Source organism: Castor canadensis, chromosome 17 (genome assembly GCF_047511655.1).
Source record: "Castor canadensis chromosome 17, mCasCan1.hap1v2, whole genome shotgun sequence".
Taxonomy (NCBI): Eukaryota; Metazoa; Chordata; class Mammalia; order Rodentia; family Castoridae; genus Castor; species Castor canadensis.
In genome coordinates this window covers 51,478,416-51,506,020 of record NC_133402.1, presented here as the reverse complement: position 1 = coordinate 51,506,020, position 27,605 = coordinate 51,478,416, and the positions used below count along the sequence as shown (strand labels likewise).

The following is a 27,605-nucleotide window of genomic DNA, read 5'->3' as shown; positions in this document are numbered from 1 at the left end:
GGGGGAGGTGACACTGCACCCGCTTTCTCAGGCCTGCATGTTTATTTACAGTTCACATGGGAAGTGGGTCTTTCCCCCTCTCCTGTGGAGTTTTCCTCCCACTGCCACTTTTCAAGCTTTCCCGCCCCTGATTGCTGGGTGTGTGCCACCACCCCTGCCTTCTCCAGCCGGCTTGTGAGGAATTTCCCCTCTCCCCCTTCGGCGCTCAGGGCACCCCACCCTCTTTGCTACATGTCTTTGTTGTTATTGTTTATTATTCAGTTTCTCTTTTTTTCTCTGTGTGGGGGTCGGTCTGTCCAGGGGGCTATGCTGATCTGGCCCAGGGTTGTCTGTGGGAGTACTGCGTACCACTTAGCTCACCTTGTTGTCCGCATCTTCCCAAGCCGTCTGGGTGCTCATGTCTGGCGGCAGTGCGGGACCCCTCCTGGTTTCTCTATTTAACGTGAAGTGGAGATGCTATGCACAGGCTGGAGGTGTGGAGGAGTCAAAGTTTTGCCTCTTCTCAGTGGTTTTTTCCTGTAATGTGTATCTCCAGCATCTCTCCAAGATTTTACTTTAGGAGGCATGCTTTCTGCTTCCTCCCTCTAGCCACCATCTTGGAATTCCTTGGGAGCTGTTTTTAAGGTGTCTGTGCACCACTACCATGACACTGCAATTTTGTGATTGCATCTGACCTTGGGAAGAAGAAGATGAAGAAGAAAAAGACAAAAACCAAGGAGAAGGAGAAGATGAACATGAAGAAGATGACAAAGGAGAAAATGAAGATAATGAGGAAGAAAAAGAAGGTGAAGAACAAGTTGAAGAGGACAATGAAGATGAAGAAGGTGAAGATGAAGAAAACAAAGAAATTGATGAAGAAGATGGAAAAGATGATGTAGAAGATGACAAAGAAAATGAAGGTGAAGATGAAAATGAAGAAGACATAGATGATGAAGAAGACGTAAAAGAAAACAAAGAGGAAGATTAAGAGGAAAGTGATGAAGCTGAAGATGATGAAGAAAGAAAAGATGAAGAAGAAGATGAAGCAGGTGAATGTGAAGGTGATGATGAAGAGGAAGATGAAAGGGAAATGATGATGAAGAAAAAAGCTAATACAAAGAGAGAAGACACAAATGAAGAAGGTGAAGGTGAAGATGGTGAGGAAGACAAAGACAATGCAAGAGAGACAGTGAAGATGAACATGAGGAGGAAGATGAAGAAGACAGAAAAGATGAAGAGGAAGAAGAAAAAGATGAAGATGACAAAATGAAGGAGAAGATAATGAGGGCAATGAAGAAGGAGGTGAAAGCAAAGAAAGATGAAGAAGGCAACAGAGGACAGCAAAGAAGAAGATGAAGACAAAGATGGTGAAGTGGAAGATGAGGAAGGCGAATGTGAAGAAGAGGATGATGAGGGGGAGGAAGGCCAATATGAAGAGGACAGGGAAGGGGAAGAAGAAGAAAGCCAATATGAAGAAGAAGATGATGGTGAAGAAGGCCAATGTGAAGAAGGGGACAAAGAAAATGAGGAAGGAGAAGATGAGGAAGGACAAGAAGACATCTATGAAGACAGCAAAGAAGACAGTGAAGATGAAGAGGAAGACAGAGGAAGAAGATGAAGAAGATGAAGACATGAAGAAGAAGATGAAGACAAATGGGAGAGGAAGAGGAGGAGAGCACCACAACTTCTGGTTTGAGGAAGTGCCTTTTTTGGTGGAAAATGATCCTCTAGGATTATTTGCTATCCACACTTGTGCAGTTCTGAATTTTGGCCTGGTTTTTATTTGGCGGTACTAGGGTTTGAACTCAGGGCCTCATGCTTGCTAGGCAGGCACTCTTACAGCTTGAGTCACTCCTCCAGCTCTTTTTGGTGATGGATTTATTTTTGAGATAGGGTCTGATGAACTAGTTGCCTGGGGCTGGCTTTGAACTACAGTTCTCCTGGTCGCTATCTCATAAGTAGCTAGGATGATAGACCTGGCTTTGGCCTGCTCTTGACTTTTACTTGAAAACTGGAATGCACAGTTCTTTAGTTCTTTCTTTCTTCCCCATTTCTTTACTTTTGTTTGCTTTTTAGCATCTAGTTGCTTTGGTTGTAATCACTGGGAAAGATTGCCTGTAGTACACTTATTCTGCCTTTCTATCTCTGAACTCACTGATATTTTAAAGAACTTTTAAAAGATGGTTTTATATTATTGCCCACATATTTGCCACCTTTGGGGATTTTAATTCCTACCTGCTCCTCTGAGCTTCAATCTGGATCTTCCTTTTGCATTTCTTATAAGTCTGATGTAATGAATTATACCAGCTTTTGTTTTTCTGAAAAGTGTTATTTCACTGTCATTAAAAAACAAGGTAAAACTGGCACCAGTGGTTCATGTCTGTAATCCTAGCTACTTGAGAGACTGATCAGGAGGATTGCGGTTTGAGGCCAGCCCGGGCAAATAGCTCATGAGACCCATCACAAAAAATAACCAGAGCAAAATGGAGTAGAGGTGTGGCTAAAGGGATAGAGTGCCTGCTTTACAAGTATGAAGCTCTGAGTTCAAACCCCAGTCCCACAAAAAAAATCCCCCGAACAAACAAACAAAATCCCCTAAGGTAAAATAGAACAAAACAACAATACAAAGCAAGGTATAATTTATGTACAATAAAATGAAGAAATCTTAAATATGCAGTCAAATGACTTTGGGCAAATGTATATATCCCATAATCCATATATCAATGTATAAAACATTTCTGTCACCCCAGAAAGTTCCTTGCCTTTTTTTTTTTTTCCTTTTGATGGGACTGGGGTTCTAGCTCTGGGCTTTGAACTTGCAAAGCAGGTGCTATACCACTTGAGCCACACCTCCACCCTATTTTGCTCTAGTAATTCTGGAGATGGGCGTCTCATGAACTATTTGCTTGTGCTGACCATGAGCTGCGATTCTCCTGGTCTCAGTCTCCCAAGTAGCTAAGATTACAGGCATGAGCCACGGCACCCAGCTCCCTGTGCTCCTTTCTAATCAATCCCAACTCCCAAGGTAGCCATTGTTCTGATTTCTGTTGTGATGTATTAGTTTTGCACATTTTAAAACTTCATATCAGTGGAATTGTACAATATGTCCTGTTTTGTTTGACTTTTTTGTTTAACATAACGTCTGTAAGGTTTATCCACATCAGTTAGCATGATTTCTCTTTTTACTACCCTGTAGTATTTCATTTTGTGAATATGTCACAGTTTATTTAACTGTTCTCTTGTTTGTAGGTATTTAATATTTCCAGCGTTTGGTGATTCCGAATATAACGCTACTAGCTTTCTTATACAAGTCTTTTCGTGAACCTGTGTTTTAATTTCTCTTGTGTAAATACCTAAGAGTGGAATTGCTGAGACACAGGGTAGGTTTATTTTTAATTTAAAAAGAAATAGCAAAATAAGTTTTTGTATGGTAGTACCTTAAAAAATATATGAGAGTCTCATTTTCTGTACATCCTTGCCAATACTCATTATTCTCAGATTTTCCTTTTCCTTTTTCTCTATTGATGTGTTCTCCAATTCAATCTAGGCTGCCACAAAGATAGAAAGTATAGGGATTATTTTATTTTGCATCCTAGTGGGTGGTCTCAGGTTTTCATGATGTATATTTTTTAAACCATCATAAAGAATGCATAATGGTATTGATACATGACAGTGATGCACCTCTCCCTGGGCACCTGGGCAGGAGTTAAGCATTGTTAGTTAGAGCACTGTTAAATACTCATGAGCTTTTGTTTTAAGCACCTTATATTCTTTATTTTTCCCTTTTAATGCGCTGAGATGTTGGGGGCTGAGGAGACTTCACTTCCTAATTGACAGCTGTTAGACCTTCCCTGGGACCCCGGCTGACTTGAGTGAAGAACTATCAGCACAGCAGCCAGCTCTCATGCCAGCACCAGCTGTACTCTGTGGACATCTTGGGGAAGTCACATGACATCCATAGCTTGCTACTGAAGTGCCTTTCCATCTTCTGAAGGCACTGTCTCAACAAACAACTTACACCAGACATTATGTCACCCCATAAGCCTTGGAAAATTCTAGATGACTCAATTTTCACCTAGGCCAGGCGGGGCTCACTTCCTTCTGATGCCCAACAAAAGGCCTGTGACTGGTGCAAACACAGCCCTTTATTTGCATGAGGGAACTTCTATGACTGGTGCAGATACTCTGTCACACCTCCTTTCTGCCTGTGCAAGAAGGTGTTTGCCTCATTTTGTAAGCAGCTGGGAGACACCCCCTTGTGCTGCCCTGTTTTTTTTTTTTTTTTTTTTTGATGATATTGGGGTTTTAACTTAGGGCTTTGTGCTTGTAAAGCAGGATCTCTACTGCTTGAGCCAGACCTTCAGTCCATTTTTAATCTGGTTATTTTTGGAGATAGGGGTTTCATGAACTGTTCATCTGGGCTGGCCTCAAACTTCTATCCTCCTGATCTTAGCCTCCCAAGTAGCTAGGCACCTTGACCTCTGCCCTGCAGCTTTGCCAGAGCAGGTCCAATAGCGCCTCTCAAGTGGTCTTCCTTGCCACTTTTGATTCTCATCATTAGTAGAGTTGCTGGGCTGGTTACACAAAGACAGGAGGAGAAGCAGCAGAGGTGGCAGCAGTGGCTGGATGGCAAGAGCAGCAGTGGGGTGGGCAAGCAGTTGTGGCATCAGGAGCTGTGGGCAGGAGCAGCATGGTGGTGGCGGTGAGAGCTGCAGTGGACATCTGGGGCCATCTTGGGTAGAGCAGTAATGAAGCCAGCAGTGGCACCTGCAATAGGGGGAACCATGTACAAGAGTGAGATTGGAGGAGAAGGTGGCCAATCAGGACCTCCCTTGTGGGCAGGAGCGTTGGTAGTCTATGGGGCTCCCCGAGTTGGTGGGATAGGAAATAGCAGGGCTATCCATGGCATGGTGGGGTTGTGAAACTGACATCAGCGAAGGTGACTGGAATCCAGGTGGACATAGTGGCATTTGCCTAAGTGCCTTGGGTCCTGACCTCAAGGCATGAGAGAGAGCTGTCACACTGTCCACCCTGCGTGTCACCCCCAGCCAACATTGTCAAGTGCTCTGGCCCCAACCCCAGAGCGTGAGAGCTGTAACACTGACCTCTATGGAGAGCTGTCAGCTGCTCCACACCTGATCCCGGAGGTGCGGACATCCGTGCCACCACTGCGGCTGTCAAACCTCTCAGGCTCGATCCCCAGATATGGAAGCCAGTGTAGCCACTATGACTGCCAGACACATTGGGCCCCAACCACTGAGGCCAGGGGTCTGTACTGCCATCCCCAAGGCATGGGAGCTGAGACCCTAGAGGGTGCCACCTGCCATGCCTGCTGTCATCCACTGACAGCTGCTATTTGCAAAAGTGTCAGGGGGCCAGAATAACTGGACAAACTTCTCCTCACCTACCCAGGACTTCTGTCTGGGTAGAGCAGAACAGTCCCAGTCGTTTGTGACATATTTGACCCAGATGGGAGCCCTCTTTTTGAGACCCACCTAACAGGACAATGGTGATGATCAGCATGGACCTTCCTGTGAGTGAAAAGCAGCCGTCTGAACCTTTGCTTCAATGTCAGCCATGAATGGCAAGGTCCCACCCCAGCTGCTTCTGGCTGTACCACCCTCCCACTCCAGAAGTGTCAACTCTTCCCTACTCCCCTGTCCTTTATTTTGGAGTAGAGCTCACTTGGTTATGCTCATGATGGGTAACTTGTAATAGCCCTGGTTTGATCACCAGGGCAATTGCAATTCAGTTGAATTTTGGATTGGTTGAACCACTTCCATAGTCTGATTCAGAAACTTTAGTTGGCTACAGGTTAGATGCCTTGGAAACTCTATTTGAGGTTGTTGGTTAAGTTTTAATAGTGGTTTTCATCTTGGCTCTGGGGTTTTACTCTGGTCTTGGGGACTTTACTTTGTGTCGCCAGTCATACCACAGTAGTGGCCTTGATGATATTTTCTGAGATTTTTTTTGGGGGGGTAATAGGGTATGAACTCTCTTCTGAGACTTCAATTACATGTTTAACAGGTGACTTGAAGATGTTCCATAGCTCACTGATGGGCCTTCCTTTCTTCCTTCCTTCCTCCTTCCTTGCTTCCTTCCTTCCTTCTTCCCTCCCTTTTTCCTTCCTTCCTCTTTCCCTCCCTTCCTTTCCTCCTTCTCTCCTTTCCCTTCCTTCCTCCCTTCCCTTCTCTTCCCTTCCCTTCTTCTCCCCTCTCTTTTTCCTCCCTCCTTTCCTTCCTCCCTCTATCCCCCCTTTTTTAAATGGAGTCTTACTATGTAGCCCAGGCTGACCTCAAACTTGCAATCTTCTTTCCTCTGCCTCCCAAGTGCTGAGATTACAGACATGTGCCACACACCCAGTTTATCTTCTTGTCTTTCAATAAGCTGAAGCCCATTGATTTAGATTGTGAGGAAAATGGGGATTACCCTTCCAAAAGCATAAAACTTTCACCCCATGTGGATGTGCGCAGATGTGTGTTGGGAGGTAGAAAACCTACTAGTGTTACAACATTATCCTTCTTAAATGGACATGTGCTATATCATTTTTGTCGCTCCAAACCCACAGCTTCTCACCTTCACCTTGTTTACGTTTATGACACTCCCAGGCCCAAATGGCCTCTTCCTCTTTGCCCCAACAACCCTCTCCCCCCATGGGACTCTTCTATACTTACCCCACACATTCAGTGATCCCTGGGGCTGTGACTCTGTGGGGACTCAGGGAAATCCAGATCATGTCTAGGTCCATGACCCTGTAGAAGGGGGGTCCTACTTGTGCAGTAGCTACCCTGAGGCCCAAGGGTAGAGGGAGACATGTGATCATGAGCCATTCAAGGCTGAGATGGTGGCCCAGTCTGGGTCCTGGGCGCCTGCCACATGGGTTTTCCTGGACACTGTGTACATGGGTCACACATAAAACAGCAATTCAACACTTCCGTTCAAAGGAAACAGTCTGAGTAAATACTTTTCTCCCCTTTTATATTCAAATATGCCCATAATTAGGTTCTTAGATACTTCTGTTTATATACGTGTTTTCACTTACAAACGCATCTTGAATGTACATCCTCATCAGTAATACAGATCAACTCATTTTTAATAGTTACATAGTATTCTAAGGTAGAAATGGACTATAAACCATTAAACCAATCCCTATTGATAAATATTTAAGTTTTTCAATTAAATGTTATTACCAAGCTGGGGACCAGGGCTCACGCCTGTAATCCTAGCTACTCGGGAGGCAGAGATCAGAATGATCGAGGTTTGAAGCCAGCCAGGGCAAATAGTTTGTGAGACCCTATCTTGAAAAAACCTATCACAAAAAATGGGTGGTGGAGTGGTTCAAGGTGTAGAACTTGAGTTCAAGCTCCGGTACTGCCAAAAAAATGTTATTACCAATGACTGACCATCTTCATACACCATTATACCAATAGGCTGGTATTTCTGGCATTTTGACTTTGAAGCCAGAGCTTTGAACATTTATGGTAGAAAAGAATGGGCAGCACTTTGTCTTTTCCTTGGAGAGGCTTCTCTGTTGGTAGCCCCCTGGTGCCTGAGTCATAGTTGCTCTTATGACATCATGGTCTCCCTCCTCCACTCTCACTCATGCCATGATTGGCTGAACACGGACCTGAGGGGTTTTGAACCATCTACACCCAGTCCATGTGTGACCAATGGTGAGTAAAAGAGAACCAGACATACTGGGCTTGTTAGGGATGTCCCCATAGACTTCTCAGGATGAGGGGCTCCTCTGACATCTGGAGCCATGGAAGCCAGGGATGTGTGTAATGTATGGAGAGGGAGGGGCGGTGGCCTCCCTCTTACCGTTCCCCATCTGCTGATCTCAGGAGGAGGATCAGCCTAAAGATACTAATGTATCTGCTGAAGATAACGACCCTCAGAAGACGGAAAAGCTGACTGACCTATCCTCAGCATCAGTGACCTTGAAGAAGGCCAAGGTAGGAGGAGCCTTGGCTTGGGTGTCACTGATCCTTGACTCCTAGTTTTGTGGCTAGTCTTTTGCATGGTCTGGACCTAAGAACAGGAGGAAACACATTCTTGTTTCTCCTCCTTTCCCATTGTCTTTTCAGGCTAAAACTGGTTCAGAGACAGAGCAGACAGTGCTCATGTGAAATTCAAAATAGTACTACCTCTCTAGGGCACACAAGGCTGGGACCGGGAAGGCCAGGACTGTGTTGAATGGAATGGACAAGATAGGGGAAGGTGTGTGTGTGTGTGTGTGCATCTGTGCATGTACATTTGCTTGTCAATTAAGATTAAAAGTGTGAAAGTCAAGGCAAGTGAAGATGGGGAAGAGACGACGCAGAACTTTATGGTTGGGGAAACTTTTACTATGAGGACATGACAGAGGGAGGGAGCAGGCTGTGAACTGATGTGGAATCAGGAAAGGGAGGGTGGGGGAGCAAAGGATGTCACTTCCCCAGCTGGTGGGAGGGTCTGAAGGGAAGGGCCATGGGTCCTGGGTAGGTGGGCAGGCTCACACAGAACAGGTAACCCTTGACCCATAGAGCAGAGTTTTGGCTATAGGCTGGTTACCCTGAAGGCTGTGATGCCAGGACAGATAAACCCCTGTTTTATGGATGGGGATGCTGAGACTCAAGGAACAAGGGGATGTGCTTGTGGCCATTAACCTGGAAGTAGCAGTGGCAGGACTCTGACCTGGTCTGTTTCTAGCCAGTGCCCTGCCCAGGGCTGCAAATTTCAGAAGGCCCTGATAGACGGGCAAGACCTATCTTAGTCCCAGGACTCCCTGGGACTAAGGTGGTTGGGGGAGCATTCTTTAAATGTCCCCCTTTTTTCCTTGCAAGTCCTCAGAAAACAAGGAGAAAAATACGCCAGTTGTAAAGATCCAGGCCTGGTGGCGGGGGACACTGGTTCGTCGGACGCTGCTGCATGCAGCCCTCAGGGCCTGGATCATCCAGGGCTGGTGGCGGCTGATGCTATCGAAGCTTATGAACAAGAGGCGGCAGGAGATCCTGGAGACATTTTCACAGGAGGAGTGGGCAGTGGTCAGGCTGCAGTCCTGGGTCCGCATGTGGCGTGTCCGCCGGCGTTACTGTCAGTTGCTCAGTGCTGTCCACATCATCCAGGCCTATTGGAGGTGCCACATCTGTGCTTCGAGGGGTGTCATCAAGGGCCACTACCACATCACATCCAACCAGCTGCACCTCGAGCTGGAGGTCTTGCTAGGCTCAGGGCCTTTCATTGTGACGGAGTGTATCCCCCTCCCAATAAAGCAGTGATGTGGTCTCCTGCAGACTTTGTCCACCAAGCTCCAGGAGGGCAGAGCAGATGAGGGGCGATCTTGGCATCTTGCTTACTAGCTCTGAGGAATCCCGTCTCCCTGTCCAACTGGGGCTGCAACCTTATACTCAGCCTCTAAGACAGAATCTGAGATCCAAACTGGGAGCTGTTAGCCCAACCAAGTGCTTACTCCCACCTTGAACCCCATCTGTCTCTCAAGCTGGGACAGTCCCAAATGATGGCTAAGAGACCTGGGCAGCATGGGAGGTTCCACACTGTTCTACTGCCAACCCTCCCCTCTGGTGCATGTCATACCCCATGCTATCATGGGCCCAGGAGCTGAGGAGGCTGGTCCAGGTACAGCTGGGTCCTCTGAAAGTCCCTTCCTGAGACATGTTGCCACCTGGGGAGGGAATGGGGCCAACTGGTGATAAAAGGCTAATTAAATGGTCAAGAGTCTGCTGCCTGTCTGGATATTGTTATTCCACAGGTTCCTGCAGAGAGAGAGGCCTGGGTTCTGGGTCCTTCCCTACAAGGCTATAAGCTCAGAGCCCTGTGTCCAGCTCAGCCCCATTGACTCTGGTGAGCTGGTCCCTTAGCTCACAGAGTTTCTGAGATGCTGCCCAGAGGTCTCAGGCTCCAGCTCCCTATCATCTTTCCTGTTTTAGGTGTGAACTCTGTATTTTCCCTCTCGCTCTCTTTTTTTTTTTTTGTGGTACTGAGGTTTGAACTCAGGATTTTGCATTTGCAAAGCAGGTGCTCTCCCATTTAAGCTTCACTTTCAGTCCATTTTGCTCTGGTATTTTGGAGATGGGGGTCTCTAGAACTATTTGCCTGGGCTGACCTCGAACTACAATCCTCTGGATCTCAGCCTCCCAAGAAGCTAGGATTAGAGGCGTGAACCATCACTGGCACCCAGTGAGCTCTGTATTTTCTGCTTCATATCCTGCCCGTGTCTTTCTTAAAGCCTGTTTCTCCCACTCAGAAAATTTCTCTCTCACTTTGCTTCCCTTTGCCTTGTGTTCATTGTCTTAAAGCAAAGACTTCTGAGAACCTGAGTCAGGTTGCTGGCTCTGCTTCTCATTGCTATGTGGCCATGGACAAATCAACTCCCCACTCTGAGCCCAAGTTTCCTGAGCTGTGATCTGAGACTAATTAGCCCTACCTTTCAGGATGAATATCAGGCAACATAAAACTTCAGCATCTTCAAAACATCAAGTTGAATCTCTTAAATTATTTGTCAATTACACTTTAATAAAGCTCAAAATATCCAGCATCAGCAACAAAATAAAGCATAGACATTAAATACTGAGGGTCTGTAGAAAAGGCAGCAAATTCTGGGGTCAACTGGAGTGACCCACAGCCCCTGGTTACTGAGCTAACCCCACCCCCAGGCCGCCTCAGTGACAGAGCCAGGGAATATGTTTGCACATCTGCACAAACAATACAGCTCTATTTCTATTTCTTTCTACATCTATATTGAGGTGTCTGAGTTCACACTGACACCTTCAGCTACAATCTAGACTCAGCGTTCATTCTAGTTCTCTCCACATTTCTAACTCCTCTTTCTGAGAGAGAGACTCCTGGTTCTTATTATCCTTAATGAATTTTCTTGCATGACTCTCAGGGAAGCCAAGCAGTTGGCAAGAGAGGGACTGTGTCCAGGTGAACCTGAGACTGGCCTTGGGCAGGAGTGGCAGGGCCTGGTGCCATGTGACACTGATACTTCACCTGGAGAGCTCACCCCATGGGTCTCCCCTGAGATCCATGGAATCAGGGATGCGACACTCATTAGTAGGCTAAGGGGAAATCTAAAAACCAAAGATGAACACCCAGTAAGAGTCACCAAGCTTTGGAGGAAGCCAACAGCAAGAAAAAACGTGCTGTTGTTTCCCTAAACCTCAGAAACACAAACGTGATAGCCAAAGGAAATTTAACTGGGAGTGGTGGCACATGCCTGTAATCCCCACATGCAGGAAGCAGAGGCAGGAGGATCTTAAGTTTGAGGCCAGCCTAGGCTACATAGTGAGATCCTGCCTCAAAAAAAAAAAAAAAAGAACAAATAAACCAACGGATGGGGATACAGTTCAGTGGTAGAGTGTTTGACTAGCATACATGAGGTCCTGGGTTTGATCACACCCCCCGCCCCCAACACACAAAGAGTGAAATTAATATTCTCAGCCGACAGAAGACATCTTGGGTATGAAAGAACAAACCATCATTTAGGAGCTATTTACGAATCTTAGAAAGGAACACCATTGTCAAGATTAATACACGGGATGCATAGCAGGAAGGAGAAAGGGCAGATTTGAGCATGGAATGTTTGACAAGAGAGCCCTCTTGGATTGCACACAAAAGGGCAGAGAAAATAAAACAGGGCAGTGATCCGGGAGTTCCAGTCATGGTTGAGTGTGTGTCCCTGAGAGACGAGGAACAGAGATGAGGCAACGACATTAAAGCATGAATGAGTTTCCCAGAGCCTAAGGGACTTACTTGCCCTCAAGAGATGACGAAAAGCAGATGGAGCACCACACAGATCACAGCACAATGTCATAACTGATGGAAACAAAATACTTAGAAAATTCAAGAGGAAAAGACATCAACAAATGACCTGGCAGGGAGTAAGTTTCAGACTGACATCAGCAATCTCTATAGCAATGCTGGGTGCAGGGAGAATGCAGCAACATCCAATGCTCTGAGCACAGAGTGGCATGCTACTAAACTGTCATTCAAGTGTAAGGACAAAATAGAAGGTATTTTAATTAATTCAAAGTTTGGTCCCCATTAAAGATTTCTGAACAAGGTGTGGTGGGTCATGTCTACAATCCCAGCTACTCAGGAAGTGATCAGGAGGATGAGGCTTGAGGCCAACGGGGGAGAGAGGGAGTTAAGGAAATCCCAATGTCTACAAACCAAGCTGGGCATGGTGGCGAATGACTGTGATCTCAGTTATGAGGGAGGCCGTGGTCTGAGGGCAGCCCAGGGCAAAAACGTGAGATCATATCTGAAAAATAACTAAAACAAAAAAAGGGTGGGGGGTATGGCTCAAGTGGCAGAGCACCTGCCTAGCAAGAACAAGGTCCTGAGTTCAAACCCCAGTACTGCCAAAAATTTAAATAAAAACCTCTGAAAGTATTTCTGGGAACTTAACTCCATGACAACAACAAATCCAGGAAATGATACAAGAAGCAGTAATGAACACAGATTCCACTGAAATTTATTGTCATAAATGAACAAGATTTTTCTATTAATAGGTATAGTTCCATAAAATATGTACACTGTTTCAGATGACATCAGCGTAGGGAGCTGCTGAATGTAAAATGGGTAGAGAAAAGGAAATCTGGCTGAAGTTTTTGCCTGATTTGGGGCACAAATACTGATTTGTTTCAGACTTCCCATCATGCCAAATAAAATAAGTGCTAAAATTTAAGTGTAGCACTAGAAGAAGAGGAATAGGCATATATCTTCTAGAGACATCAGCAAGGCTGAGCATGGTGGCTCATGCCTGTAATCTCAGCTACTCAGGAGGCAGAGATTGGGAGGAAAGTGGTTGGAGGCCAGCCCACGTAAAAAAGTTAGGGAGACCCTGTCTCAATAAACTGGCCATGTCTGTGATCCCAGTTAAGCAAGAGGCCACAGGCAGGAGGATCATGTTCTGAGTTCAACACCATGCAAAAATATGAGACCCTATCTGAAAATAACCTGAAGTAAAAAGGGATGGTGGTGTGGTTTGAGTGGTAGAGCATTTGCCTAGCAAGTATAAGGCCCTGAGGTCAAACCCCAGTCCCTCCCTCCTCCCGGCAAAAGAAATTATGTTTGGCCAGAGTAGAAATCTAAAATACAGTGAGTCAAACAAATCAGAGGTTTGTTTCTACATCAGAAGTTGTTTGTCTGCAGGTGTAGTGGGGCTCACCTATAATTCCAGCACCTGGGAAGCTGAGGCAGCAGGATCAAAAGTTTGAGGCCAGTACAGCCTACATAGTGAGTTCAAGGCCAGCCTGGGCCACATAGTGGGAACCTGTCTCAAAAAAAAAAGCTTAAAAAAACCAAAACAACTGAGCGTGGACAGTCCAGGCCTGGTGTGGCTACTCGTAATGTCATCGCAGAAGTACGCTCCTACTAGTTTGTCACTCACTGTTCTCATGCTCTCAAAACGGTTACCTTAGTGCTGGCTGTCAGGCTTACATCTCAGGGAAGATGGAAAAACGCCCATTTGAACCCAGGCAGCCTCCTTACAGAGCTTTTCCAGAAGATCCACCCAGTGACTCCTTCAGACATCTCATTGGCCAGTGAGTATCACATGACTACTCCAGCTTCAAGGAGGCTGGAAATGTTCATGTAAATGAGCATGTTGGCAGCCAATCAAATCCCAGTTCTTTTGGTGAGCAGGAGGTGGGGTGGCTATGGGCAAGCGGCTTGGATGCTCTGTGGGCTGGGGCTGTGTGTAGCTCAGTGGTAAAGTGCTTGCCTGCCAGCTGTGAGGCTCCGAGTTCCAGACTCAGGACTGCTAAAAAAACAAAACAAAGCAAAACAAGACACCAAATCACTTTACACTATCTGACACAATTTCTAAAATAGTAGAAGGGGAAAAAAGTTCACCAATCTGAAACTCTTACCAACTTAACCAAAAACAGGGAAAGGGTTGGTGGAGTAGCTCCAGGGGTAAGAGCACCTGCCTAGCAAATGTGAGGCCCTGAGTTCAAACTCCAGTGCCACCAAAACCAAACCAAAACAAAAAACGGGGAAAGAAGAATGGATCATAAGGAAAAAAAAAAGCCTTAAAACACAAAATAAGATGGCAGTACGTCCATACATAGTAAGAATCAGTAAACATGAAGTAGTTATATCCATGAAATGCAGCACCTGGGCTCCCCTTCCACAAGAGACTTGCCTCAGCTCCTGGAAGTGCTGGCTGCCCCCGAAGGGGCTCCTTCAGGGATTACCTCAGTGGCAGAGACCCTGCTTTGCCTGAGGCCAGTCTTTGCCAGGTGCCAGCCACAATGCCTGACCCAGGTGAATGGATAAAAGAACCTGGTCACTGGATGCAATTTCCTATGGGATCTGTTGAGCACAGGTGGCAAGGAAATGCTATCAACAGCCATGTATACATTAATATGATGAAATGGGTCAATTCCTTGAACCCAAAACTACCAAAACTTGTCCAAGATGGAATAAATAACTGGAGTTATCCTATAGCTGTTTTCAAACTTGAAGTTGTAGTTAAAAACTTTGCAGATGGTTTTAACTGGTAAGTGCTATATATTTTATAAATGAACACTACTGATTCTGCACCTTCCTCTCCCTCCACCACAAAATAGAAGAGGAGAAGACACTTCCCAATTCATTTGTGAGGCCAGTGCTACCTTGTGCTGTGGCTTGGATTAGTGGCTTTCAGAGTTCCATGTATTAAAATCTGGGTCCAGGGTGATGCTCTCAGGAGGCAGTGGAACTGCTGAGAGGTGGCGCCTTGTGGGAGGGCTTCAGCTACTGTCTCCAAAGGGGATGGTAGGACCCTGTTCTCCTGGTCTCCTCCTCCTCCTCTTTCTCTGCTTCCTGATATAAACAGTTTGCTCTGCTATGAACTCCTGCCACAGTGTGCTGGCCTCACTAGAGGCCTAAAGAAATGGAGCCACTCAACCTTGCACTAGAACCTTCAGAACTGTGAACCAAAATAACCCTTTAAAAAAATAAGTTAATTGCCTCATGTATTTTGTTATAGTGATGGAAGACTAACAAACACACCCTGATACCAGGACCAAACAATAACAGTTAAAAAATAGAAACTAAATAGATCAATATACCTTATGACAATTGAAGTAAAAACATGACCATTGAAGTAAAAAAAAATCAACAAAATATTAGCAAATCCAAGTTTGTAGTCTATACTAAATACACAGTATATATTATACACACATGCATCACAACTAAGTGGGCTTTCTTTCAGAAATACAGTTTCAGTATTTGAAAACCAATTATTTACAACTCACTATGCCAATTTGGTCATATCAATTGAAACATGAAAATATTTGACAACATTCAAATGTGTTAAGTGTGCGTGCATGTGTGTACACTAGGGACTGACGGAGGCCCTCACACCCCCAGCTCCAAACATTAACATTTGTTCCTAACAAAAGCTCTCAGCAAATTAGGACTAGAGAGGAATTTCCTCAACTTGATAACAGTTACCTACAAAAATCCTACAGCTAACATCCTACTTAGTGGTAAAAGACTGAATGCTTTGCACCAAACAAAAACAAGAATGTTTACTCCCATCAATTCTATGTATTGAAAGCCATAGTCAGAAAAAAAAATAAAAGATACACAGATTGGAAGTGAAGAAATAAGACTATCCCTGTCTATAGGTTTTTCTATGTAGAAAATACCAAGGAATCCACAAAAGTCTAGAATGCACAAGAGAATTAATCAAAGTTGCAAGAAACAAGGTTTGCACACAAAATTTGATCATGTTTCTATATACTAACAACAACTGAAAACTTAAATATAAAAATTATTTACTAGAGTTTCATAAGATGAAAAATTTAGGTATAAATCTGATAAAATATGTACAGGATCTACTTTTTGAAAACTCCAAAAAGGCAATGAAAGAAACCAAAGAGGGCCTAAATGCTAAATGTGCTGGAAGACTCGTCATAGTAATGATGTCAGTGATCTCAAAGTGACCTATAAATTTATTGCAATTCCCATCAGAATTCCAGGATTTTGTGTGTGTGTGTTTGTGCGGTGTTGGGGGTCAAACACATGCCAGGCAAGTGCTCTATCAATAAGCTGTATCCCCAACATCCAAGAAAGATTTTCAAAGCTATAGTCAAATTGATTCTAAAATTCAAATGGAAAGTCAAAATGATTACAAGAACCAAAACACTTCTGAAGAAGAACAATAAAATTGAAGAAATCATTCTATCTGATTTTAAGATATTACTGTGCTTCAGGGTTAACTAAGGTTGTGGTATTGGTGAAGGATAGACCTATATGTAAATGAAATAGAGAGAGATTCACACAAACAAAGCCAATCCATTTTTGACAAAGATGAAAGGGATTTCAATGGAAAAAGGACAAATGTTCAAACAATTGGAAATCTCTTTGCAAGTAAAATTGAACCTCAATGTAATTCTTATATAAAAACTCAAAATGAATTGTAGACACAAATGTAACATGTATAACAGTAAAATTTTAGTAGGTAACATAGGAGAAAATCTCCTGGGGTTAGAAAGAGTCCATAGAAGCAAAAAATTATAAATCTGACTTCATCCATGAAAGAGACTATTAAGAGGGCTGGAGTCGTGGCTTAAGTACCTAGCAGAGATAGAAATGGGAGTGTGGTTCAGTGCTCACCTAGCATTTGTGGAAACCTAGGTTCAATCCCTAGCACTGCAAAAAAGAGGAGGAGGAGGAAGGAGAGGAGGGAGAAGGGGGCAAGGAGGAGGAGGAGGAGGTGAAGATGTGGCAAAATTGGAATCTTTGTGTACTGTTGATGGGAGTTGCTGTGGTTCCTTAAAAAAATAGTGATAGGGGTTGGTGGAGTGGCTCAAGTGGTAGAGCATCTGCCTAGCAAGCATGAGGCTCTAAGTTCAAATCCCAGTACCACAAAGAAACAAACAAAAATTAACAGTAGGGTTACCACATGATCCAACAATCCCATATAAGCAGGATCTTGAAGATATGTTTGCATACCCATGTTTATAGTCACATTATTCAAATAGCCAAAAAGGTGGAAGCAACACACATATCAATCATGTAATAAAAGAATAAGAATTCAATGGAATATTATTTAGCCTTAAAAAGGGAAACCTGACACATGAATGTCAAGGATATTATGCTACGTGAAATAAGCCAGTGACAAAAAGACAAGTATTGTCGTGTGAGTGGAATTCTACATAACATTCACAGAGGCAGAAAGTCGCATGGTGGATCTCGGGATGAACAGAGGGAGAAGCAAAGAATTACTGCTTAATGGGTACAAAGTTTCTGTTTTGCAAGATGGAAAAGTGCTGGAGGTAGATGATGGTGAAGAATGCATAACAATGTGAACGGACTTAATGTCAGTGAGGTGTACACTAAAAAGTTCAAATGGTGAATTTTATTTTATGTATATTTTACAATTTGTAAATATATCTTAAATGAGAGAGAGAGAGAGAGAGAGAGAGAGAGAGAGAGAGAGAACGTGCGTGCAAACATGGAGGCTGAGATTGGGAGGACAGCGGTTCCAGCCAAAGGGAAAAGTTCACGAGATCCCATCTCAACAGAAAAAAATGCTCCGCGCGTCATCCCGGCCACAGCGGGAAACAAATAGGAGGACCATGGTCCAGGTCGGCCTGGGCAAAAAGCAAGACCCCATCTCTAGAATAACCAGAGCAAAAAGGACTGCGGGCATGGATTAAGCAGTATAGCACCTACCCTGAATTCAAACCTCATTCCCCCCACCACCAAAAACCAAAACCAAAACCAACAACAAGAAGCCAGGTCCCCATGTTGCAGTGCTACAGCAGGCACCTTGCACACAGTGTCCACCTGGAAACTCTACCTCTCCCCCCACGCAGACACTGCTAACCCATCACAGACCCTTCTCATCCAGCCCCACACCTAATTCTCAGAGCTGACTTGGGAGGTGCCTGGCATCTGCCGTGGGCAGCTCCGACCATGACCTCCAGGAAATACGTCTGAGAAAAGGAGCTGAGGACACAGATGTAGCAGACCTGGTCATTCTTTTATAGGAAGGGGTATGCGTTGCTGCACCTTACAAGCCTGAGAGCCCAGGGAGATTTCGAGTTGAATATTCAGTTGGTTTTCTTTGATTTCATAGTTGCCCTGAATAAAACCACGACTATGGCAGCTGTGCCAGCGCCAGTAGACCTGGATGATGCGGACGGCGTTGAGCAAACGGAAGTACCGCTGGCGAATGCGCCACATTCGCACCCAGGACTGCAGCTTCACTGCCGCCCATTCTATCCGTGAGTAGCGCTCCAGCTGCGTCCGCTGCCTCTGGACCAGCAGCCTGGCCATCGTCTGCCTCCACCAGGTCTGAATGATCCAGGCCCTGAGGGCAGCGTGCAGCAGCGTCCGGCGCACCAGCGTGCCTCGCCACCAGGCTTGGATGAACACAGCTGCGGAATTTTCCGTCATGGTGGTCTTTTCTTTGGGGCCTTGCAAGAGAAAACAGAGAATGCTGAGGACACAGGGAACTCGGGGTGTGACAGGCAGGGATCCTGATCTCTATCAAGGGTGGTCTCTTTCTCCAAAGCTCAGCAGTCACAGTTAGACTCAGACCACCAGGTTGGTGTCTCGCCTTTGCTCTCTCTGGTTGATGAACATGGACACATCACCTTGGTCTTGAGTTTCAATGTCTCTATTTGTAAAATGGGTACACCTACCCTTGCTACATCTCCCAATTTTCCATGGACCTAGTTGGACAGTCTAGAGCAGAAATACCATGATTTAGAGGTAAGTGAGCTTCAAATTTCATCTGGCAAGGACCACCTTCCTGGGATCCATGACCTTCTGTTCAGACCCCGCCCACCTGCTGGAAAAACTGGCATCTTTGGTTCAACCAGATGGGTACCTTCAACTTCAGGAGTATCCTGAGGCAGGGTACCCATCTACCTCCCAAAAGCAGTGAAGGATTCTTCTGTCTTCCCCATGTTACCAACAGCTTAACCTTCAATGAACACATACTTTGGTACAAACACACACACACACATAAACACTAACACACACGTGCTAGAACTGGGCCTTATCATTCTCTTCGAGGATAATTTAAAACGGTTTGTTGCTCTGCCCTTGAAGTTTGGGGAAGGAAAATGCGGGTAAAGATGAGGGTGCCCTCCCTACCACTAGGTGCCAAGCCACTTTCCTGGATTTTTCTGGGACTCCTAACATGGAGAAGGAAGGATCCCTTCTCACAGAGCTATGGGAAACTTACACTGCCCTCTGAGAAAGTTTGGATGGATCTGTTTCACCCCTGACTTGGGGCTAGAGGATCACACCCCCTCAGGTCAGTTCTCTAATAAGTTACCCATGGTTAGGGGTTAGATGGTTCCATCGCCCTTCAGTCTGCACTCCTCCAGCCTCTACTCCAGCAGGAAGAGTGGATGGGGAGACAGCAATGATGTCATAAGGGCACCTGTGATGCAGACACCAGGATGGCTCCCAACAGTCATCCTGAAAAAACCTAGATGGACCTGTCCTCTCTTTCCTACCAGAATGACTACAAAAAAAGAAAACCATCTCAAATACACAAAAGTATCTAGCAATACTCATTATTACCCAAATGATCTTCATTAAGTGGATTTCAGTTCACTTAAACAGTGGCATAGCAAATAGCAATTAGAATAGGTTTGCTCTATGTGGGGTGATATAAGTACAAACTTAGTGAGTGACACAAGTCATGATGAAGAACCAGGTGATCCCAGTAGAAGCACATGTTTATACATATGTTATAAAGGCACCTTTTATTAAAAGGAGGCAGAGTAGATACAAAAAATAACAATGATCCTCTCCAGTAAGAATAGTTTAATTGAGGGAACAGGACAAACTCCCTCACTGTAACTGACCCCCTGAGGTCTGGCTTATCTGCAGACCCTGAAAGAGCAGGACACACAGAAGCCAAAAAATCACAGGAATCTCCCAGACCCAGCCTGGGCCCCATCTCAGACTCAGTTCAAAGTCTTCTGTCTTCCTCTGCCTCTGATGGCCTTGAGGCCACGATCAGACATACAACAAGTGTCACTGAACAAGCAGGGACCTGCCTCTGACTGTACCCAGCCTCTGAAGATCCACCTGGACTTTGGGAGGTAGTTACAGTCCCTGGGTCTCTGAGGCACGTGTTTGTAATGCGTGGAGTGAATATGGGAGAGGCTTGGGTAGGTCTATAGAGAATGCACAGAAGAAGAGGAGGCCATTTGAAGCTGAGGAGCATAGCAGGACAAAGAGGCGGGGAAGACTGGTGTAAGGTGGAGAAATAGTGGGGTACAGTGTGTGCAGCAGGGCTGGAAACACCCATTTGAAGGTGAAGGTGTTGACCAGGCCAACACCTGAGAGACCTATGTCTATTAGATGCCTCCACCTGCCTGCCTCAGAGGTAAGCCCCCAGTCACCGCATTCCACAGTGCATGTTGTCAGCAATGGAGTGACATTAGTCCCACTTCTCAGCTGAGGAAAAGAGAGAGGAAGAGACCAGGGTGTTGCAGTCTCCTTCAAGGGCATGCCCCCCAGTAATTAGAGATCTCCCACTAGACCCCAGCTCCTAAACGTTTATACCACCTCCAGTCATGCCAAACTGAGGACTAAGCCTTCAACACATGGGCCTTTGGGGAACATTCCAGATCCAAACTATAGCGGTCACATTCTGAGGTACTGGAAATTAAGACTTCGACATACTCCTTTGGGAAGACACGTTCAACACCGATCATAGCCATTCACTGACTGCAGGAGTCCCCTTAGGAGGGGACATAGCCTTGGTCAAATCTCTTCTCTATGGCCAAAGCCAATTCCCAGTGGCAGACATCAGTGACCCAACATCAGCAAGTATTCCCAACACCAGTGAGACGAGTCATCTGCTGTGAGGGGAGAATCCACCAGCCCTTCTGTTTGTGCCACTCAGATCTACCTCCATCCCATAGCAAGTTTTCACCACTTAAAAACAGCTTCTTCAGAACTCCAATTGATCTTAGCTCGGAACAAACTCAAGTCTCTACTGTTACCATTTATTTTGAGGCCATTACCCATACTCCTTTTCCCTTCATCCACTTTCCTTTCTAGATTCTCTCCACCGTTGATAGCATCTCTGTTGGGATAGGTGGTCTACCAGTAGGGGAGGTGGGGGTGGTGATCTAGACCCTCCTCTCTGGTGCTGGGATCTCGCTCTCTGATTGAACTTTTCAGGCCTTGACTGCAGTATAGGCGTGTCTGCCATTACATCTGGGCAGCAAGGCACCAAGAGTGAATCGTCCTGCCCTCACAGCATGGCAGCAGCCCAGCTTCTAATGACAGGGGCTAATTGTCCCAGCCACTGTGGTGATTTCTTCATTATCTGCACATCTCTTGCAAAAGGAGACTGAAGTGACCAGGTCACAGCCATAGCTCTAACTCTAATGGAACTTTTACTGTGACCTCGGATGTCTGCCTTTCATCCTTAGAATCTAGAACCTTTCATCAGACAGAAAGCACAATTCCCAAGTGGACAACTGGAAGGAGTGGCAACAGACCCACTACCATTTCCACACATTGGTTCTTAGACATGTACGGTCTACCTATTAGGGACTGAACACCATGTAATGGGTATTGATTAGAGCATGAGGCAGATTGCTACTAACTGTAGGTCACGTTCAGCACACTGCCTGTTTTTGTATATCCTGCAAAGAATGATTTTTACATTTTTTTCAGTGATTGGAAAAAATACAAAAGAATAATAATAATTCATAACATGAAAATTATATGAAGTTAGAATCTCTGTGTTCATAAAGTTTATTGGAATATTGCTATGATTATGTATTTAGATATTGTCTAATAGCCACATTTGCACTACAATGACAGAGTTAAACAGTTGTGACAGAGACCATATGTGGTACTCTCATCACTTCCCACTGCTACTCAGCCCACAAAAATCATAGTGGTCCAGTTATAACCAGTCTTCTGCACGCTACACCTACTGCTGTACTGTGACCATTGTTCATACCAGTGCATACCCATTGTTTCAAAACATGTACACAAAAAAAGCAGACTTTAAATGTCACATTTTAAAGACAATGTCAAAGTATTGTTTTCATTACACAATGACACTAAAGCTGTGCTGAAAGAATACAACATTAGCCAGGCATGGTGGCACACACCTATAATTCTTGCATTTGGGAGGCGAAGGCAGGAGGCTGAGTCATGCGTTCCAGACCGGTCTGGAGGGCTATATAGCAAGACCTTGTCTCAAAAAAAAAAAAAGAAGAAAAGAAAAAGAAAAAAAGGAAAGAAAAAAAACAAGATACCATATATCAACACTGCCAGATTTAGCAATCCACAATATTCCTAATTCACAAGAAGTCGATGATGATGAAAGTTGGAAATTTTCAGCAGTATATCTCATCACAGTAGAATTTATTTACAGAAAGGATAAAGTGAAAATGAGACTGTTTTCCCACTTACTCATTTGCTAGCCAAGCGAAGAAAGTTATTACCAATAGTGAGTTAATGAAATCAATGTGATTGCAGCAGACAAAGAAATGTGTCCAGAAAATAAACTTAACACTGTTAGCCTTTTAATGAAAATAGTTGCTCAAAGAATTAAAGACAAAGGGAACAACATCAACAGCAAGTGATTTCAAGTGGTCTTCCTTGGCTCCTAAAATGAATTGACAGTTGTACCAATGCAGGCCAGCTGTTGTTTCTTGAAGGGGCAAAGGCCAAGTTTGAAGTAATTGAGAATTAGCCTCTATAAATAGTCTGTTTGGAATAAATGTATGTGAGAATAGTTGTTGGAGAAGTTGAGAAAGAAACTAATTTAATACCACTTGAAATGGGATCTTCCAAGATCTGATAAACATGATAGTGAAAATATGGGTGGGGCAGAAAAAAAGCTTAACTGGATAATCTGACAAAGTCCACCAAAAAGCACGGTGCCTAAAGCCTGTGACATGCATTGTTCTATTATTCATTGGTAGGTGTTTTGTGGAAAATATTGGAGTCCATTGGGGGTTAGTATGTCAGTGGCAATTTTACTTGGCACTGACTTAACCATAATCAGTTCGAAGAATTTTTGTCAGAAAAGAAGCAGAATGTACTGACTTAACTGGCCACACAGCAGTTTCGTGGCTTACCTGTGACAAGGTTTGATTGAGAACTTTTAAGCTCAGGGTCAAAGTTAAAATTTTTCTGAATGAAGCAGGCCATGGTGGTACATGCCTGAAATCCAAACTACCCAGGAAGTAGAGATTAGGAGCGTCATGGTTGTGGTTCAATGCCAGCCAGGGCAAAAAGTTAATGAGACTCCATCTCAATGAATAAGCTGGCATGGCAGCACCTGTCATCCCAGCTACATGGCAGGCACAGGTAGGAGGATCAAAGTCCAGGCCAGCCCTCAAAAACTCAAGACCCTATCTGAAAAATAACTAAAGCGAGAAAGGGTTGGGAAAATTGAGCACCAGTAGCTCTCGCCTCTAATCCTAGCCCCTTGGGAGGCTGAGACTGAGAGGATTGCAGTTCAAGGCCAGCTCATGCAAATAGTTGGTGAGATCCCCATCTCCAAAACAACCAGAGCAGTATGGACTGGAAGTGTGGCTCAAGTGGTAGAGTGCCTGCTTTGTAAGCTCTAAGGCCTGAGTTCAAACCTTATTCCCACCAAAAGAAAGAAAAGGATTTGGGGTGTGGTTCAAGCAGTGTAGCATCTGCCTACAAGCACAAGGCCTTGAGTTCAATCCCCAGTACTGCCCTCCTCAAACAAAACCAAAAACTGAATGGCCCTGTGAATAAGCTGCTCCATGGTCTTCATGTTTCTTAATTAATTCACCCTAAAATCAAAGGGCAAAACAATGGTGATAGGTAAAATTTGTACTCTGGTGAAATCTCAACAAGTAATTTTGAATCACAAGTAATATCAGCTTCTCTATATATTTCCTGAGCTATCAAAAGTTCAAAAGGAAATGAGCTATTCTTTCCCACACATATTTGCTGTCTTTTCTGAGTGCAAACTTTAGGTCCAGCAGCAACTGTTTTTCAGATTTCTATACAAGTACCAGGGGAGTTTTTATATTTCTAAGTATGTTTTTCTAAGCAATTGAAGAGCAGCCAGGTATTCAATCGGAAACAATTAATCTACAATATAATAACAAATGTCAAGAGGAGAATCTAATATAACTCTATAAATGTCTCCCAAGTGACGCGTTCTCAGTCAAGCTCATATGCTCATGATTGATAACAGTAAATGTTTTACACAGTACCTGTATTGTGAAAAAGACATTTTCAAAGATGCAACATGTAACATTTCATCACAGACAAGTGCTTGTAATTGATTTTGATGATAGAGTACTAACTTTCAGCCTCAATGAAATGAAACATTATTCCTCCCCCAAATTGCAGTACTTTATTTTCATTATTACAGCTATATCACAAAAAATGTACTTAATTTTGAGCTGGCAAAGTGGCTCAAGCAGTAGAGCACCTGTCTAGCAAGCATAAAGTTCTAAGTTCAAACTCCAGTACCACACACACACACACATACACAAAAAAAGTTTTAAGAAGTCTACTCAATTTTTATTATGTGTTAAATTTTCTCAATAAAAAATTTGTGAAAGTTTTCTGTATCACTACCTGTACATCCTAACATCAATTTTGCCTCTGAGCCTGTAGTCTCAAATATTTACTGTTTCTTTTCTGGAAAAGTTGACCATTTTCCTAATGGCTAATGATGTTGAGAAACTTTTCATGTGCTTGTCTTCCATGTATCATCTTCAGTTAAATGTCTGCTCAAACGTTTGACCATTGTAGCCGGACATGGTGTTACATACCTGAAATCCCTGCACTCAGGAGGCAGAGACAGGAGGATCTCAAGTTCAAGGGCCAACCTGGCTACTTAGTAGCTGCTTGTCTCACAAAAAGTAGACCATTGACCATCTTTTAATTGGGCTGTTTATTTCTGTATTAGCCAGAGCTCTCCAAGAGAAACAAACCAATAGAAGATATAGATATAATCATTAAAAATGATAGAGATGATAGATAGCTAGATCGATGTAAAGATAGAGGTAGCTATACAAATAGATATAATAAAACATAGATATAAAGATACATAGATACAGGTATAAAGATACATACATATAAAGATGAGGTAGATAGATAGATAGATAGACTATGGGAGTGGGTCACTGCGATTATGGATACCAAGCAGTCCCACAGTTTGCCACCTGAAAGTCAGAGAACCAGGAAACCTGGGGAGGAAACCTCTGGATGTCCAAGGGCCATAGGACCAGGAGCTCCCCAGGAGAAAAATGAATGTCCCAGCTCAACAAGAGGGAGGGAATTCATCCTTCCTTGGCCTTTTTGTTCTATTCTAGGCCTTCTTCAGTGTCTTAAATGATGGCCACCACATAGCACAGGACAGTCTCCTTTATTCAGCCTAACATTTCAGATGCTAAACTCGCCCAGAAACATCTCACTGACTCCAGAACTCAAGTTTTAGCAGCTACTAGAGCATCCTTTAACCCAATCAAATTGACACACAGTAGCCATCACAATTACTGATGACTTTTGAGTTCTTTATGTATTATTTATATGAAGAATATGTATGTTATAGATACAAATTCTTTTTCAAATATGTGATTTCTCCCATTATCTGGGTTATATTTTCATTCTCTTAACAGTATCTTTTTTCATTCTCTTAACAGTATTTGGGTTTGAACTCAGGGCTTCGTATTTGCTAGGCAGGCGCTCTAACACTTGAGCCAAGCCTCCAGCCCTAGCTTGAGTATATTTAAGATTGTTTATAACTCTTCATCTAGTAAATCAGGTATCTTGTCTTTCTCAGGGATGGTTTCTGTTGATTTGCTTTTCCCCTTAGACTCAGTATACATTGTTTCTCTATGTGACTTGTGATTTTTTTTTGTTGAAAAGTAGACATTTGAATATCAGACTGTAGTAATTCTAGACATCAGTTTCCCATTGTTCCCCAGAGTTTACTGGGTTTCTGTTTGCTGTGAAGTGTCACTGTGATGGGGATCAGTCCAAGGTATCAATTTGAGGCCTTCTAAAGCCTTCTTCTCTGTCCCTGTGCCTTTACACATGGTGGCTTTCTGGATTCCCCTTTATATGTGGTTGCTTTTGCATGTCCCATTCCTTAAATGTCTGACTCTCAAAAAGGGAAAAAGAGGAGTGAAGGGGGGGAGGGCTCCAGATCTTTGAATTTCCTGGAAGTTACTTGGGTTAGACAGGGAGAGGGTACAACAATGGTGATTGGATAGCAGCAATGACTGCCTGCTTCTGTCTGAACTTCCAGAAGCAGCAATTGTAATCAGAGCCCAGTTCCCAGATATTTGGAGGCTGGAGTCTTGTTAACCACTGTGGTTCCTACAAGTTGAGTGCAAACTGCTTTGGAATACATGCCCTGCTTGGGGTTGGAGTCAGGGCAGGTATGAGGTGGTACTACCAGGTGAAGAGCTGAAATTGAGAAAAATGAATCCCAACTTGTCATCTAAGTTTCTGGACATTGTAAGCCTTCAGACTGACTCCAGAGTTTCAAAGTAGTCACACTGGACAGATTGTGGCAGTGCACTTTCTGTCTCGATGAAGAGATGAATTTTTGGTGACTTCTATTCTGTTGCCTTTTTCTACCTCCATCGTCATGCATGTGTGTACAGAAACTTTCCTTTTTTTCTAAATGAATTTTTATTTACTTATTATTTTTTTGGTGGTACTGGGGTTTGAATTTAAGGCCTCATGGTTGCTTTGCATGCACTTTATCTAGGCATACCTCCACCCTTTTTGATTTGGTTATTTTTGAGGTAGGGTCTTGCATTTTTGGCCAGGCCAGCCTGGACCATCGATCTCCTATTTACGCTTCCTGCAAAGCTGGAATGACAGGTATGTGCTACCATTCCTAGCTTTTATTGGTTGGGATGGGGTCTTACGAACATTTTGCCCAGGCTATACTTGAAACACAATCTCCCCAGTCTCTGTCTCCCCAACATCTAGGATTATAGGCATGAGTCACTGCACCTAGCTAAATTTCCTTTTGTTTTTCTGGAATAAATGACGAAAATACAATTTCTGGGCTGTATAAGATTTGCATAGTTAGTTCTTTAGGAAACCACAAAATTGTTTTCTGGAGAGATTATATTGTTTTATGTTTCTACCAGCAATGTCTGAGAAGTGTGGTTACTCCATAGCTACACCAGCACTTGGGTTTGTCATTATTTTTTATTTTAACCATTATGATTAATGTGTAGTGATTTGTTATTATGGGCTTAATTTGCATTTCCTTAATGGTTAATGAAGTTGAACAGATTTTCAAATGCTTATTTTCTGTCTATCTATCTATCTATCTATCTACAGCCTTGCTTCCATGTATTAAATTCTATTTGGTCAAGGTGTGTATATTCCACTTTATGCATTGTTGACTATAAAATGCTAATATTTTATTGTGGGTTTTGACATCTAAGTTTCTGTGAGTTTTTTTTTTTTTTTTACAATTTTTTTTCTTGTATTCTCTGTGTCTGATTTTGGTATCAATGTAATGCTAGTCTCATAAAAGCTGGAATGCTCTCTGGTCTTCTATTTTCTGAAAGGGATTATGCAAACTGGTTTTAAAATTTTTTAAAGTATTTGTTTAAAATTCTCCAGTGAGGCCATAGTGGCTTGAAAGTTTATTTTAAGGG

The 27,605-nt window shown here is 43.8% G+C and overlaps 2 protein-coding genes and 1 non-coding gene across 3 annotated transcripts; 1 reads left to right on the top strand and 2 right to left on the bottom strand.

The window, feature by feature from the left end:
• Nucleotides 1-1,297: 1,297 nt before the first annotated feature.
• On the top strand, nucleotides 1,298-9,239 carry LOC109683583 (IQ domain-containing protein F1-like). Its single transcript, XM_074059295.1, has 4 exons — nucleotides 1,298-1,562; nucleotides 5,062-5,126; nucleotides 7,824-7,934; nucleotides 8,805-9,239. The coding sequence occupies exons 1-4, from the start codon at nucleotides 1,298-1,300 to the stop codon at nucleotides 9,237-9,239; spliced, it is 876 nt and encodes a 291-aa protein (XP_073915396.1).
• On the bottom strand, nucleotides 3,502-3,631 carry LOC141418694 (small nucleolar RNA SNORA31). The gene has a single exon (XR_012443351.1). It is a non-coding gene; the product is annotated as a small nucleolar RNA SNORA31 (small nucleolar RNA).
• An 8,719-nt stretch (nucleotides 9,240-17,958) lies between the features above and the next one.
• On the bottom strand, nucleotides 17,959-23,133 carry LOC109683582 (IQ domain-containing protein F5-like). The gene is made up of 2 exons (XM_074059294.1): nucleotides 23,061-23,133; nucleotides 17,959-18,401 (listed from the first exon to the last, which is right to left on the bottom strand). Exons 1-2 carry the CDS (start codon nucleotides 23,131-23,133, stop codon nucleotides 17,959-17,961), a joined length of 516 nt encoding a protein of 171 aa, XP_073915395.1.
• Nucleotides 23,134-27,605: the final 4,472 nt, after the last annotated feature.

Coding starts and splice junctions, on each gene's coding strand:
- LOC109683583 (XM_074059295.1), top strand. CDS start 1,298: ATGAAGAAGGCAACAGAGGACAGCAAAGAAGAAGATGAAGACAAAGAT. Junction 5,127..7,823: donor CTCCACACCTGATCCCGGAG/GTGCGGACATCC, acceptor TGCTGATCTCAG/GAGGAGGATCAGCCTAAAGA. Junction 7,935..8,804: donor TGACCTTGAAGAAGGCCAAG/GTAGGAGGAGCC, acceptor TTTCCTTGCAAG/TCCTCAGAAAACAAGGAGAA.
- LOC109683582 (XM_074059294.1), bottom strand. CDS start 23,133: ATGGCCTGCTTCATTCAGAAAAATTTTAACTTTGACCCTGAGCTTAAA. Junction 18,402..23,060: donor TCAATCAAACCTTGTCACAG/GTAAGCCACGAA, acceptor TTCTCTTGCAAG/GCCCCAAAGAAAAGACCACC.